Source organism: Tamandua tetradactyla, chromosome 4, assembly GCF_023851605.1.
Source record: "Tamandua tetradactyla isolate mTamTet1 chromosome 4, mTamTet1.pri, whole genome shotgun sequence".
NCBI classification, from domain to species: domain Eukaryota; kingdom Metazoa; phylum Chordata; class Mammalia; order Pilosa; family Myrmecophagidae; genus Tamandua; species Tamandua tetradactyla.
The window spans coordinates 200749067-200765697 of NC_135330.1; the positions used below are offsets into that span (position 1 = coordinate 200749067).

General features: G+C 45.5%; 1 protein-coding gene across 7 annotated transcripts in view; it reads right to left on the reverse strand.

Annotated features, from left to right (window-relative positions):
* The window catches only part of SOHLH2 (spermatogenesis and oogenesis specific basic helix-loop-helix 2), a 52023-nt gene that overhangs the window by 24437 nt on the left and 10955 nt on the right, over positions 1-16631 (reverse strand). For 4 of the 7 annotated variants that reach the window (XM_077159065.1, XM_077159064.1, XM_077159062.1 and 1 more), the window contains exons 2-4: positions 14877-14990; positions 6177-6391; positions 22-83 (exon numbers count right to left, since the gene is read on the reverse strand). In XM_077159065.1, the coding sequence (XP_077015180.1) occupies positions 22-83; positions 6177-6391; positions 14877-14990 (391 nt within the window). Of the gene's footprint in view, positions 1-21; positions 84-6176; positions 6392-10923; positions 12315-14399; positions 14460-14876; positions 15272-16631 lie in introns of those variants that run through there. The other 3 variants (XM_077159067.1, XM_077159063.1, XM_077159066.1) reach the window with 3 other exon arrangements.

Sequence of the window (16631 nt, forward strand, 5' to 3'; positions counted from 1 at the left end):
GTATATCCATCAGGAACATACCTTCAAAATTTTCAGGAATTATAAAAACAAACAACAAATGTGTGTTTTTCTTCTTGCCAAACCTGAGAGGAAAAAAAAGTTAAAATGAAACAAAATCATTTAAAAATTTGGATTCAAAAGTTCAGTTTATTAGGAATAAACTACAGGGATTTTATTCCTTTAGAATTTAAAATGGTGGCATTAATGTGGAAATTTAGTGAAAGTAAGATCACAAATCAGCAAGTGAAAAGATATACTACTTTTATTCTGGCTTCAAAGAAAGATCCAGGGTGGCTCGGCAGGCAGAGCTCCCGCCTGCCATGCCAGAGACCCGGGTTCACTTCCTGATACTCAGGCAGTAAAAAAAAAAAAGAAAGAAAAAGTTGAGAAAAAAGATCCAGATTCCGGATCTGACCAGTTTACATGAACTTCAGGGGAGAAAGGGACATTTTAAACCACACTAAAGGGGAAAATCCAGAATGTGGGACATGCCATAGGACAAATGACATGTCTTTCATTTGAACTGATAAATAAATGAGACCAAAAAAAGAAAAAAGAGGAAAGGGTAAAGGTAAATCCAGATTGCTGCAAACTAGGTTGAGAAACGTGAAGGTAAAAAAGGCATGTCGGCCTTGGCCTGGTGGGAGGGGCAGGATGAACTCCTGCCATGGAGCTTCGGGTGCGTATGGCGAGTGTGGGGCACAACGGAGGTGTGGAAGAGGGAAGGGGAGGGAAGAAAGGTGGAAGGAAAGATGGACCGAACACTGAGAGAAAATGATCGGGTAGTTGAGTTCAAAATTTATAAAGAAAAATTTTATCCACAAAAACTAGATTACCATAAATTCATACTCTACAATCAGAGAATTAAAAACAAAAAACCCAACCCAGATTGTTTGCTTTCAAAAGTCATTCTATATCTATTTTTGAAAAATGATTTTATTGACTCTAAAATATGTTGCATTTGAATGCATGGATTTATATGCCCTGATGACTTTCAAATCCCCAGCTTTACATTAGCTGGGGTGGGATGCCTGGATCCCTGTCATCAGCACAGATCAGGAAGTCACCCCAACTACCCTCCAGTGAAGCCCACCTGTAGACAGTCAAGTGTCAGGATGGGTCTGAATGCTAAACTATCCGCCCTTCGAGTGGGGTTCAATCTTGAGGACAGACGGACGCCAAGGTCAAACATCCCTGATCTTCGGGAAACAAGCACATGAAACCTGGGACGACCTTAACGATTTTACCATCTGGGCTTGTCTACATTATTTAGCTCCATTAAAATACATCCTCTGGGGGTGCGAGGGGGGCTCAGTGGTAGACTTCGCACCTGCCATGCGGGAGACCCAGGTTCAATTCCCAGTCCATGCACTTTCCCCAAAAACAAACAAACAAAACAATCAAACAATTCAACAAACAGTGCTGCAATAACAGGATATTCACATGGAAAAATAATGAAATGCAACCCCGCCATACAGTATACAAAACAAAAACCCACCCTCTGGAAGCATTCATGAAATGAAATAAAGTTAGAGGACTGTAAGGAGTGTTAGCCAATGTCCGAGTTTCCTGGGGTTTCTGTGACAAAATGCCACAGGCTGAGGGGCTTAAGTGAGGGAAATTTCCTGTCTCAGGCCTGGAGGTGCTGAGGTTGACACCAGGGACTGGCCGGGGGGCTCGTGGCTCCATGGTCTGGACCAGCCACACCAGGTCAGGCCCCTCCCCTAGGCCATCTGCCTCATATCAGCTATTGCCATCTTTCCTGGGGCAGTGGGGTGGAACCTGAACATATGGGGGGGGGGGTACTATTTAATCCCTAACAACCTACAACTAAGATTATAGAGTTGAATGATATCTCAATTCTTGCGAAAGCCAGGCTGTAAAATATCAGTATTTTTATGGATGATCGAAATTGATCAATGATTAGTACCACGCTTAAAACATAGTTCTTCCATAAGTACAAATTTAAAACACTTTTAAGCAGCTGTTTTCATTTTATTCTAACAGAAGCCTGATGTTATAGTTAACAGGTTATATTTCATTTTATTTCAAGAAATAGCCTATATTCATTTGCTGAAGCTGCCGGAATACAATATACCAGAAATTTATATACCAGGGAATTTATTAAGCTAGAAATTTACAGTCCTAACACCATAAAAATGCCCAAACTAAGGCATCCAGAGAGAGATACCCTGACTCAAGGAAGGCCAATGCCTGTCAGCTAGGAAGGCACGTGGCCGGCATCTGCTGGTCCTTGGTCCTGGTTCCACTGCTTCCAGCTTCTGATGCCAGTGGCTTCCTCTCTAAGCATCTGTGGCCTTCACTTAGCCCCTTGGGACATAACTCTGGGTCCTGGCTTGCTTAGCATCTCACAGGAAGGCACATGGTGATGTCTGCTGGGCAATGCCTGTGTCTAGGCATCTGCTCTGTGTTGGCACTCCAAGCATCTCCAAACATCCACGTCTCTGTCAACTCTGAAGCGGCTGCTCCCCAAACATCAGAACCTGAGGTTTCTCCAAAATATTTCCCTTATTAAAGACCCAGCTTGAGCGGGCAGAGTCATATCTCCATCTACTCAAGAGGCCACACCCACAACTGGTGCGTCACATCTCCATGGAAACAATCCCAAGTCCCCCCCCTCCAAAACAATAGGTCTGGCCCTAGAAGACTGGATCAAGATTTTCTGGGGTTCATAATAGTTTCAAACTGGTACATTCCACCCTCTGGACCCCAGAAAAAACATGTAAATGCAAATACATTCATTCTTTCACAATATCACAAAAGCCTTAAACCATTTCGGTAACAATACAAATGCAATACAAAGTCAGAAACAATAAAAAATCTCATCAGAGTCAGTTACAGGAATGGTCTGTTCTAAGGCAAAATTCTTCCCTGGCTCTAGACCTATAAAACTCAGAAGTTGTCTGCTGCAAACATACAAAGGAGGGGCAGTATAGGGTATTTCCATAGAGAGAAATAGAAAGGAAAACAGGGTCACTGGACCAAAACAGTTCCTAAAACCGTAGGGCAAATTCCATTGGATTTCAAAGTCTGAGAGTCATTTATCCCTGGGGCTTTAGCAAGTGACAGTCTGCAGCAGCCCGCTTCTCTCCAAATGCTGGGGTGTTTGTTACAACATTGCAGTACACTGGGGAGACCAGCTCTTTCTCAGCTCCACCCTCTCTAAACACTGGGGCTGCACTGGGCTCTCTCCCATCTCCTCGGCACACATTCAACCTACTAAGAACAATGGAGTGACCATCAGGCTCCCCCAGTCCCTGGTTTATGTGCTATACCCTCTCTAAGGCCTGGGGCACTGAAACTCTTCCTGAGCATCGAGGTGGAAGGCCGACCCTCTGCTTCTGGGGCAAACTCACTCTCCCCACATGCCTGGGTGGGACCACTCTCCTGGCCTGAGGTTTCCTGGCTCCGGACCTTGCCTTCCATGGTTCTGCTTCTGAAGCTATTTTTCCTTCAATCTGTCCCTTTTAGTCCAGACTGGCAGTGGTTCCATTTATACAGATCCCATAACACTTGTTGGTTTCCTATGTAGTACACATGGATCGTGCCCATCAGACAAAAGGGCTTCCCACAAATCCTTCCTGGATAACTCCACATCCAATCTTCACAGGTCCTGTAACGGCTGACTGCTTCCACGGCTGGTTAAATTGTCACATGGGATGTTATTCTTTGGGGGTCTCCTTTTCTGGAAGTCCAGAATTTTCCAGACCATCAATTTCTGGTTTCTTTGTACCCAAGAGTTCAGTTCTCAGCTGATCTCCTTCCTGTTGCATTACATTATAAGCTGCAAGTCAGGTTGCACCTTCCACATTTAATTTGGAAATCTCTTTAGCTAAGTATCCCAGCTTGTGACTCTTAAAATTTGCCTTCCATCCAAAATCAGCAGCCAATTTTGTGAAATCCTTTGTGACTTTAAAACAAAGATCATCTTCCTTCCAGTTTGCAATAACATATGCATCACTTCTGTCCTAGTTCTTATCAGAAGTATCTTTAGAGTCCACATTTCTACCAACAGTCTCTTCAAAGCATTCTAGGCCTTCTCTATCAAGATCCTCACAACTCCTCCAAAATCTTCCCCTTATCCATTTAAAAAGCCATTCCAACATGTTTGGTATTTGCAAACTACAGCACCCCACTTCTCTGGTATCAAAATCTGTTTTGGTTTGTTTAAGCTGCTAGAATGGAATATACCAGAAATGGAATGGTTTCTAAAAGGGGAATTTATTAAGTTGCAAGTGTAAAGTTCTAAGGCCTTGAAAATATCCAAATTAAGGCACCAACAAGAGATTAGTTTCACTCAAGAAAAAGCTGATGCCGTCCAGTACACCTCTGGCAGCACCTGGCTGGCATCTGCTGGTCTCTTACTCCTGGGCTCCGTTGCTTTCAGCCTCTGTTCCTGGGGGGGCTCCTCACTTTGCTTCTCCAGGGCTGGCTTTCATCTCTTGGTTTTCCTTGGCTCTCTCCCAGTTCTGGCTTGCTTAAATCTCATGAGAAGGCATGTGATGCTGTCTGCTGGGCTCTGCCTGTGTCTAGGCATCTGCTCTCTCTCTGTCAGCACTCCAAGCACCTATAAACATCTGGGTCTCATGTTGGTTCTGTTGGCTCTGTGGGCTCTGTCACTTCTTTCAAAATGGTTCCCTCTTAAAGGACTCCAGTAAACTAATCAAGACCCACCTTGAATGGGTGGAGTCACATCACCATCTAATCAAGAGGACACACCCACAATTGGGTGTGTCACATCTCCTCAGAAGTCATTTAACCAAAAGGTCATAGCCACAACTGGATGTGCCACATCTCCATAGAAACAATCCAGTCATAGTTTTCCACCTAAACAATAGCTCTGACCCCACAAGATTGGATCAGGATTAAAACATGGCTTCTCTGGGGTACATAATAGCTTCACACAGGCACATACCCATATGGCTTATATGTATACATAGATTTTTAATTATGTGCTCTAAAACAGAAGAGAATGGACACTTCCACTGTACAGGAAGTTTCTTGCTCACAGGAGGGGGCCTAAAGAGCCCAAGAGAGAGGTGTAAGGTAAGTATTTGATGTTTTCTTGGACCTATCCATACTTTGAGAAAGTTCAATACAGAAGCCAAGTAATAAATTATAGACTTTTAGAAAGAGTATAAAGGAGAAGGTAAAGAGTTCTGGTCTCAGTTCTGTCAAAATAAAGCATGTCACCTTTATAAAATAAAGCAAGTCACAGCCTGTTTTCTCATCTGTTAATGAGGAGCAGTGGCAACCTGTCTTGCCCACCACACAGAGCTGCTGTCCCACAACCCTCTGAGTGGTACCATAAGTAGCTGACATGTATGTGTGTGTGTTCTTTTTTTGACAAAAGATTCAATGGTTTTGGCTTCCACCCAATGCAACATTTCTTTCTTTCTCCTGACATAATTTGCTCTTTTTTTTTTAATTCAGGGATCACAATCTTGTCTCAGAATTTTCAAGTCTCATATGCTCCAATATTATTTAAAATTTTACTTATTCTATCATATTTTCTCAAGGAAAGGGAACAAATTCATTACAACTTTACCTTGTTTAAACTTACACTAAGCAGTTCACAATCCTACGCAGTCAGGCAGGGAAGGACCTGGCTTTCCCACTAGTGCTGGAGTGGAGCTAATGAAAACAGACCTTCTACGGAGTGAAAAGATGAAACAGCAGTATTGGAGGTGCTTGGGTCTGGGCTGAATGGACTGGGAAGGCCACAGGGCTCTCTGAAGATCAAGCCCTCAGGGTGGGGCATCTCTTGAAAGATGCAGTCTCAGTTAACATGACAGAGAGCTAAGGAGGGCTCAGGCGCTTTGTTATCTGCCATGCAAATAACTCAACTCCAAAAAGATGCACCATTTTAATGGTGGTTATTAAAAAGGAGTACCTATGGGAATAACGTAAGCGTTATATGTCAGATAAATTATTATGACTAAATAATTTGTATTCTCGCTCATTACTATTACTTTTTAAGTTAAAATGATAATTCTTATAATAGTCCATCAAACTGGCAAAAAAACATGTGGATTCTGCCCATGAAAATATCCCTCATTTTAAAAGTTAAAGTAAAAATTGTATCATATTTTAAAGATTTTTATAGAATAGGTTTTAACAAATCTATTCTAAAGAGGTAGTGTCAGTGCTGTTACCTTATTAACTTGACAGCTTCTAGCTCCTCGGCAGTTGGTAGGGAAGCCATCTTCAGGAAAGCCATGTGGAATGCGCCCGTCTCCAGAAACGTGGCTGCCTGCTTCACATCACTGACAGTCACGGTGGCTTCTGCTGCATTTGAAAATAATTTCTGCACAGTATCAGCCAGGTTCCCAACAATGCCATCGCCAACTAGTAAGAGGTCTATTTTTGCCTGAAAGAGAAGGAGAAAAGCACAACACCCCCTAATTAGTAGTTGGGCATAGAGAAAATGTGATGTTGGAAGGATAAAATAAAAAGGTCACAGGTGACCCCACGGCTCTGTCCAGGGCTGACTGGGAGACCACAGCTCCCGAGGGCAGGGCCACCACACCACACCCTCCGTGCCTGGAGCAGAGAGATCTCAGCTCACACCGTCTTTAACAGTTCTGCCCTAAATGCTCTTCCCTGTGGTTCTCCTGCAAGTTTCTCTCTCATCCGATTTATAAGAGATGGGTTTCTTATGTTCCAGTTTCCCAACTCCCCCTCCTGCCTGAAAACCTGTTTACTGCTAAGAGAACCAAACCTTTGACTGTTCCCAGTGTTTATTTCAGTGAAACATGCATTCCAGAGACTAGCGAAAGGTCTAAGTTCCTCAATCTTAAGAAACACTGAAAGTCCTGTGAGTGAAATATACATACTACTCAAATCCCAGTATTAGGAACCTAAAAGGCTCTATTCCCATTTGGGGATATTTTCAAACACATTCAATTAGGAAAAATATACATAATTTCCTTCTTTGCCTTTTATTCCTCTATATTTTAATATTTTATTTTCTCTAGAAAATGAACAAAAGATAACCTACCCCTTGATTCTTAAAGACGGTTGTATAACTACACAGCTTTTACAATGTGACCGTGTGATTGTGAAAACCTTGTGTCTGATGCTCCTTTTATCCAGGGGATGGGCAGATGAATAAAAAATAAGGATAAAAAATAAATAATGGGGGGGGTAAAGGGTAAAAAAAAAATTAGGTAGATGGAAATACTACTGGTCAATGAGAGGGAGGGTAAGGGAATGGGTTGTGTGAGTTTTTCTTTTTATCTATTTTTCTGGAGTGATGCAAATGTTCTAAAAATGATCATGGTGATGTATACACAACTAAGTGATGACACTGTGAGCCACTGAAACATTTTTCACCTTTCTCCACCTCCCCATTTATCTTTTCTTACTGCTCTGTAGGAATTTACATGTCCTGGATATTAGTCAACTGTTTCTCCCCAGACTGCCTCTTAGCTTTTAACATTGACTATGGGATTCCTTGTCACAAAAAGTGTTTAATATTTAGTAGAAAGTCTGTCAACTATTTCCTTTATGGCTTTGGTGCATTTTGGCTTGCTTACAATATTCCATGAATATTATCAAAGTGTTTGATGGTGAATTTTAATACTTTTACTGTTTTTTTTTACATTTCAGTTTTTTTATTGCATCTGGAATTTATTTGGAGATTAAAGTGAGGTATCTAATTTCATCATTTTCTAATGCAGAGCAAACTGCCCCAAACAAGTATTAAACAGGATAGACTTTTCTCGGTGTTTTAAAATGCCACTTTTATATAATATGAATGTGCATGTTTTTCTGGATTTTATTCTGATACCTGTTCCTCGTAATGCCATATTGTTTAATTTCTAGTGCTTTATAGCATATTTTGATATGTGAAAGAACAGGTGGCCCATTCTTGTTATTTTTCAATTTTGTTCTTAGATACTTTCCTACAATTACCCTTTAAATAGAGTTTATCAGTTCCAGGAGGAATCCCATTAGGATTTTGATTATGGCTGCACTAATTTTAAAAATTAACTAGGAAGCATCTTTACAACATTAAATCTTCCTATTTAGGAGGTATGAGTCTCAGAACGCATCTTTAAATCCTTCAGTTTTATAGCTAACTTCATATAGATTTTGTATGTGTCCTTGAACATTTATTCCCAGATATTCCAACATTTGGGGGTCACTGGAAGGGTGTCCCCTTTCTCACCCACTATGCTCCTGATGGGTTATGCTGACCTACTAATTTCTGCAGAAGTTACTTCCGAAGCCGTATGGCACTCTCTATTCCGTGCCAACAGATTTGAGTTGAGTCTTCTCAGTTTCCTAGGCAGTGTATCATGCTGTTGGCACTTCTTCAGCGTTCATGCCTTTTATTGCTTGATCTTCCAGCACTGGCAGGGACACATCCAAAACACGGGTGACGAGAATTGACAATGACTATCAATGCCTTGTGCCTGGGAGTATTTCATGTATCTAACCACTGAAGAGGATACTTACAGAAGGATTCTGATCAGTGCTCTTTATCGAGTTAAAGATGTTCCTTCCTATTTGGGGGCTCAAAATTTTAAATTAGAAATGGGTGATAAATCTTATCAAATGCTCTTTCAGTCACAATGCAATTGTACTTTTTTCTCCTTCAACCTTCTAGGTGGTGAGTGACAATAAATTTCCTAACGTTGAGTCACTGCACCGCTAGTATAAAACTACTCGTTCGTTCACTGCATGTAGCAGTCTCGATTAATCCATTCCATTTAGGGTTTTTGCATCTGTGCTCATTAAGTGAAACGATGCAATTTTGTTTTGTTGTATCATCTTATCTGGTTTTGTTGTCAGGGTTATGCCAGGACAATGAGATGTGAAAGCTTCAAAATTATTGTCTGGTGTGGAATATTTTATAAAACATGGATTTTATCTTCTTGAAGTTTCAGTACAATATGTCTATGAAATTTGGATGTGATGCCATTTATAGATGTGAGTCTCAGACTACCTTTTACAGTCCCTTCATGTTTACCAGTAAACTTTGCTGTCTTCTGAGTGAATTTTATTCATGTATATATATTTTTTGAAATCCATTTCATCTACATTTTCAATCTATTAATTTTAAATTGTATATATTTATTACTAGCTTTTGTAATTTCAGTTTACATTTCCATTTAAACCTTAGAGTTAATAAAGCTGTTTTAATTTTTAAGAGGACAGTGGATTTTGTGGGGTTTTATGGCTTTTTCTTTTTTTACTATTTATTAGTTATTTCAGGGCATTATCAACAGTGAATACACCCTGTGTAATTTCTACTTTTTAGAACTTATTGATATTATATTCTGGCCGAACAATTTTTATTAACCTTCCATGGGATATTAGGAATCAAGGTGTATTTGAAGCTTGAATATATCTTTTAGGTCAAACTTTTTAATGGTTTTCTTACTTATTTAGGTCCACCTGATCTTTCAGTTTCTGAGATAGGTGGCTTAGCCTCCCACTCCATTATAGTCTTGTCCACTTACCAATGTCTCTGATCATGGGCTTTAATTCTAATTGTGGATTAGATACATAAGGGTTCCTAATAATTACGTATTTATCTATATAAATATATGTAGGAATAATATTTAACAGTGTATATACATATTTATTTATAAGTAAATGTGCAGTATATTTATACAGGATTAGAGTATATATTTGTATAAATATTAAATGTTGATATTATATAGATTTATATATATGTATATATGAAACACACCTGTCTCTTAATGCCTTTCACCTGAAATCTGATTTGTTCTCAGATATACCTTAGTTTTTTATAACCCCTTATTTTGAATTTTTCTATACATTTTGATATTGTGTGAGTTCTGTAACAGCATATATATATATATATATATACGAATTGTTACTTTTTTTACAATTTGAGATTTTTCGATATAGGAATTTAATATGAATAGTAATTAGTTAGCTAATATTAATTAACTGAGAAGCATTCACAATTTTATGTGAAATTGTCTTATCTTCTTCCCTGTTTATTTCATGTTTCCTATTCGCTGTCATTTTCTTTTTTCCCATGCCTTCTGTCAGGCCAATCAGTTGCCCCAACAATGCTCTGGGAGTTAAGCCCCTTATTTCTATTCTTAAAGTGGTTTCTGGCTTTAACCCTTTACTTCGAATTAATTTTAGGTTTTCAGAAGAGTTGCAAGGACTCTGGTGGGTCTCGGTCCCTTTACCTGCTTCTCTGTGAACCTCATGGGATGCGTACATGGAACATGAGGACGCGGCAGCAGTGCCACGCCGTCCACTAAGTACAGGCCCAGCCTAGTCCTTGCCGATCCCCGGAGCCCAGGCTGAACTCAGGGCGCCAGCACATGTCTCCTGGCCTCCTCCACTGTGGCAGCTTCTCTACCTCTCGTTTGGCCTGGACACTGGTCAGGTCTTCTGGGGAGTGTCCCGCCTCGGGCTGCACAGTGACCAGCCTGGTCCTGCATTGCCGGGAGAGGCTGGGCTGCCCCAGCCCTCACCTCTCTGCCCCACATCCATGAGTCTCCTCACTGGGCCCTCGGCCAAGCGGTGCCTGCAGGGCCTACCTGCTGGGAAGTCCCCACCTCTCCTGTCCACCTTGCTCTCAGGAGGGACCACTGGGTGCAACCTACAGCAGCCTACACCCAGCAGAAGGGCAGCTGATGTGCCATACTCCTGGAGAGGGTCCGGGTGTGAAGCAGCCACAATCAGTGACTACCCGAAGGAGGTCATCTGTGGCTGAACAAAGGTCCCATTTCTCCTGAAAATTCTCTCCTGTAATTTACCACCCATCTGCACTCCTTGCTGCAATTATCGCTGTGATACTCCAATAGCGATTTTCTATTTCCTTTATGATTCAGTATTTGGAATGCTTCTGCTGAAAGATTTGCCCCTTCTCCCCCATGTATTTACTTAACTGAAGCATTTACTTACAGCAGTAAGAGCTCATGGATATTTGTTTTGTTCTCTGCATTACAGTCCAGAACTGTATTTGTTTGTCACTCCAATTACTCTGGCCGCTGGGAGCTCAGATGGGCTTCCATTTTAGTAAGCCACGCAGCAGCTCTCCAGCCAGGCGAAGCGCTCCTGGCGCAGGCACTCCTCCGGCCGGCCTCGGTCCTGGGCCCGCCTCCTCGCTGCCCCTAATCTGCACACATCTGGAATTTTATTTCCAACCATTATTCCGTTTTCACTCTTTTCATTAACAGTATTCACGGTAACAATTCGCTTCTTTTCTGTGATTCCCACTGTTCCCTGATCATTGACTTCTTTCTTGGATTCTTTCTGTTTCACGGACGCTCAGGCTCCAGGAACGCCTCGCCACCCTGGGGCACTGCGGGCCCGCCCACGAGTCGGCCCCCCTTTCACCCAGGGGTCAAAACCATCTTGTCTCTGAACTTGGAAGGTGTCAGTCCATTTTCTTCCGGCATCCAGGGGGCTGACGGCGTGAGCGGCCTTGCCTTCCCCTGGACGCATCTCTCTGGGCTCTGGCGGCTGTCCAGGGCATGGCACGACGTGGATCTGATCCATCCTGCTGGCCCTGGTGGGTCTTGGCCATCGACACCTCCTTCTGCGAGTCTCTGCTTATCTTCTCCCCTCTGCTGTCTCTGTCTCTGTTCATAAATCCACGGGACAGATGGTGGCGATCCAAGACGAAGAGATTTCCTTGACTATTTTTCCAGATCACTAGCTCAGGCTATTCTAGTGAAGATTCTTCTTTTCTGCTTTTACAATATCAGGTAATTTAGTTGTTAATGTCTAAGATTTCTCTCTTTTTGGTAAAGTATCATAACCTATTAATTTTAGGATATGAATTCAGCTTTAAAAGTTTTTTTCCTTTTCCTTGAGTAATCAGTTTCTGGAATAGTTGTGCTCTGTGTGCATTTTGGCCTAAATTGTCTATTCCCCAAATGTCCGGCGACCCTGGTTATCCAAGTGGAATTGTGATCCAGAGACAAGGCAAGTGTATGGGCAGCGGGCCTGGCAGTCCTGCAGCTGGCATGCTCTGCTTCCCAGGGGCTTCTGTTCATGGGACAGTGGACTGCGGTTTGGAGTGGACACGAGGGGGAGAAGCCAAGGCTGGAGCACAGAGACCCGCGAGCAAGAAACCCTCCTGGGCAGGGATCCTGTCTGCCTCTTCTCCATGTCGTTGTCCTTAGAGAGGTCTGAAAACTAACCACACCAGGAGATGTGGCCCAGAAATGGCTCATTTTCTTTAGAGAGCTGCTCCTGGGTTTTATTCTATCCTGGGGTGAAAACTGCTGCTGCCCCTGCTCCTGCAGGTGTAGAGGACAACAGGATACATGGGCCCAGGTGTGAGAAAGCAGGGGCCATGGGGGAGCTGGGACCCCGGGGAGGGGGTGGAACAGGACTCACGGGGGAGCAGGGGCCACAGGGGAGCAGGTAGAATAGGGGTGGGGATGGGGGGTGGAGCACGGGGCCACAGGAGATGGCAGGGGCCCCAGCTCTGGGTACAGCTGCCTCAGCACCAGGGGATCCCCCTGGTGGCCCCGTCCACCCACACGTCTGTTGTCAGTGAGCCTGAATGATCTCAACTTGTTTTACTTCCACATTTCTTCTCTTCTCTATGTCTGTTTAAGCTACATTTTTTTCTCCTTTTATTTTAATAGCAATCTGATTCCATCTGTTTCCTAAATTTCAAGTTTTCCATGATTTACATTTTTTTTAATGTTCAGAGAGAGAAGCTGGCTTGTTCAAACCAAAATCCATTCAGGAGCATGTGTCTGGCTGCTGGGTTTCCTTGGACTTCCAATTCGGAATAATCCACCCCACCTCCAAATATTTACTTGCTGAAGCTATTACATTTTTACAGTATTTTCTGCTGTGGATTTGGGTTGGCCCAAGAGGATGCAGGTGTGCTCAATTTACCTCCCTGAGCTCACCTCAGCCCCTCGCCCACCCACCCTTTTCTAATCAGCCTTTAGCATCCAGCCCCTCAGGAAGGCCTAACATCACCAACTTTACCTCCACCCACTTGCCTGCAAGGCCCTGCATTCTCGGAGGGTGGCAGAACATGTCCAAATCAGCTTTCCTTTAAAACACGCTGCCACCTCACTTCCGCTTACATATGCTGCTATTTATTTACGTCTTCCCTAGACACCTGAGCCCCTACTTGGGGCAGCAGGGGCCAGGAGTCCCCACCCATGGGCCTTACACCCACGCTGGGAGGACCCAGAGAGGCAGTCCCTGGCTGGAGCCTCCACGGGCCAGTCCTGGAGGGGAGACATGGGGTACCCAGGGCTGCTCCGCCGGGTGCCCCCCTACCCAACAGCGCCCGGCCTCAGCCCAGGAAGTCAGCACCCATGAATTCCCACGGGGCTCCATCCACTGCCCTGCACCCAGGTGAATTAGCTGCAAGCTGATAAGCAACTTCAGTCTGAATACTACACGGTTACAAAAATCCTGGCATCGTCACCGGGACACAGGTGATGAGAAGGCGCCACGGATATGACCACGGATGAGCCGCAATAGGACTTTCTGGTATATTCTGCTTTGGCAAACTGCCTGAGAGTAACCTACTGTCCCCTGGGATCACCTCACTTGACCGAAGCCTTTGTCTTTGAAAGGCTCGCGGTACCGTTTTCCGGCTTGGGTTTTGAAAGAAAAAAAAAATTCCGTGGGAACGATTAGAAATTACTAGAAGGTCTGAGGAGCAGAGGGAACCTCGCGGCTTTAGGAGCCGGCCCTTCTCCCTGCGCACGGGGACCTGGGGAAGGAGGCCGCGGGGGCCAGAGGCCAGTCGGACCGATCCGTGGTGGCCGCTGGTCCTGCCCGGGGTCCTTCCCAGGGCTGAGGAAGGCCGGTGGGCCCCCAGGGGCGCAGCCCGGGTTCTGGGGTCACCACCGGGAAACTAAGAGCATTCGGGGAGTGATGCGTCTCACGGGCACTCAGGAAGTGACCCGCCTGCCCGTGGCTACGTGGGGGCTCCGGGGACCCGCCCGCTCTTCCCGGGGGGGTCAGGTGCTCTCAATTTCATCTGAAAAAGTCAGACATGCGCGCCCCCCCCCCCCGCCCCCGCGCAGCGCTGAAACCTGGAGCCATCAGGCCGGGGGCGCAGGGAGGCCTGAGGCTCCGGGGTAGATGGAGCGTGGCGGGGGTGGGGGGCGACCCCACTGGGACCCGCTCGGCCGGGCAGGGGCGCCAAGCCCGCTCCCGCCTCTAAACCGCCGAGACCACGGGGTCGACCTTCACCCCCCGCCCGCCCCCAGCGCGCGCCCCGCCGGCGGCCGCGCGAGGGAGTTGCGTGTGGGGCGCACGGGACACCCACCGCCCTGCCCGAGGGCGCGCGGCCCCGCTCCCTGCCCCGGGCCCTCCCGGGGGCGCGGCTCTCCGCGCGGACCCCACCCCACCCCATCCCACCCCATCCCACCCCACCCCCGGCCGCCTACCTGGGCGCCGCTCGGCCCGGGCTCCTCGCGGGCGCTGGAGGCCGCCATGGCCGCGCCCACGTGCGCCCGCCCGGCGCTAATGGCCCGGCCCAGCTGCGGCCGCGCACGCCCCCGCGCGCCTTAAAGTGGCCCGGCCGGCTGCGGGCTCTGGGGAGCCGGGGTGCCCCGGGGGTCGCGGGGGGGTGGTAGTGGAGGGCTGGGAGCCACGCCCAGGGTTCCACGCGGGACCTGGGGCGGCCCACCCAGGCCTCCCCCGAGAAGGGGCGCACTGCCTTAGTGGCCGCAAATCTCAGAGAACTTCTCGAGCAAACTCTCGGATTGAAACGTTAAGAACTGGCGAACGCTTTGGGCCCTTCTCTTTCCTAGATGAAGACGCAGATCGGATGGGGGGGGGGGGGCCAGTGCGCGCCAGCGGTGTGGAACCCTGGAAGCACCTCCTGCTGACCGTGATGTAGCCCCATCGCCCCAAATTCTCACCTGGAGCAGGCGAGGCAGGAGGAAGTCGCCGGCGGCTGCCGCTCGGCAAAGCGCTTTGGCAGCTACAGAGAGCAGAGGATGGCTTTCGGACCACACTTTCCTTTTGTGGTTCATCTAGGAAGACAACAGGAAAAGTTTCAAAGTATTCCTGATTCCATCCCAACACTTTGGCTCGGCAATTGTAATTGTATTTCAGTAGCAGAAGGCAGAGACTCCCTCACTAGACTTCATGTCTTCGCATCTTATAGTTGGGGTGATCAGTAAATACACGTTTTCCCCAACGAGTTAGGAGCCCTTGTCCTTAGTGACAAAGGTCAAACGGTGGCATCAACCTCTGATGGCACCTGAAATAGATGCAGTAAGACCTGCTGGTTTCTCATCATTCAATATCCCAACTCACTTTACTTTCTGCATTAAAATGAGGGATCTTAGCCAGAACCTGTGGAGCTAAACCCAAGGGACGCTGTCACTAAAGGTGAGGGGCCGGTGCCACGGGCTCAGAGGGAGGCCGCGGGGCCAAGCTGGTGAGTCCCGACTCTCCCAGGGCTGCGCCCCCCGCGGAAGCAGACCTCTGGAGTCATGCAATGGATCCCGCAGCCGCGCACTTTGGTTTAGCAGCTTGAAGGCATGAGAAATTTCTCCAGCTTGAACACAAGACAGAGAGTCTTTAAGGAGAGAGGTTTCTTGTATTTGAAGGTGGAGGAGAGAAAAACTTGGCTCACATTTTCCTTGTAAATACTTATCTGTCTGTTAACATGATTTAAAGGACCACTGGAGCAATTTTAATTTTTATTATGAAAAATTTCATAGCTACCAAAGAGTACATGTATGAGTATATTTGGACAATGTAAAGTATAACGTGAATGTCTATTTAGCCAGCACCCAGCCTGACGGACATTACTGATCATTTGAAACCTGTGTGCCTCTCCGCGTTCCCATCCTTCTCCCATTCTCCCCAGATATAAGACTATTCTGTTTATTATCCTCAGATTATGCTGCAAGAGAGAAATCAGTCTTCGTGTTAAGTCGTTGAGCTGGAATTATTTATAATACAAAGATGGATAGCATGGATTTCGCATTAACAAAATACTAAAATAAGTGGTATTAACTTATCAGTCCTGCAGTAGAAGGCACAGAAACAAATATTGGGGATAGAAACCCTGGAGATGTCTGTTTTGCCATAGCAAACCACATGCTCGCCAAACCTGTTAATGTAGGAAGATGTTGGGGAAAACCTAATAATAATAGTAATGATGATGATATTGACTACCTTTGGCAAGGCAGAAGAAACAGATAGGCTTGGGTGAGAATTAGCCAGTTCGCACACAGAAATAAAAATAGAGAGTGCCTAGGAGAGAGTCTATGAATTTGGGGCGTCAAAGGGTAATAAGGCATTGGCAAGGTCATCTACTCCTCAGCACTAGAGAATAAGAAGACTGAGAAGGGTTTAGAGCAATAAAGGGCCACTGACTCAACTCTGTGGCAAAGACCAGATTATGGGTGTTAGTTTCACGCCCTGCCCTGCTATTTCAAACTGTTGCAAGGGAGCTTCCCTCAGAGAGGAGAATAGCTACACAGAAACTAACAAATCAGGCTCTGGATTTGATCACATATGGAATTCCCTAATACTTTTTATGAAATTGTGTTATCTAAGAAACCATAAACTTGGACTAAAATAGCCTTTAACTTTTTAGTTAATGGTTGAAATGCAACCATTGGGCAGCCAAGTTTGTTCAAAGAGAAAATGAGCTCTGA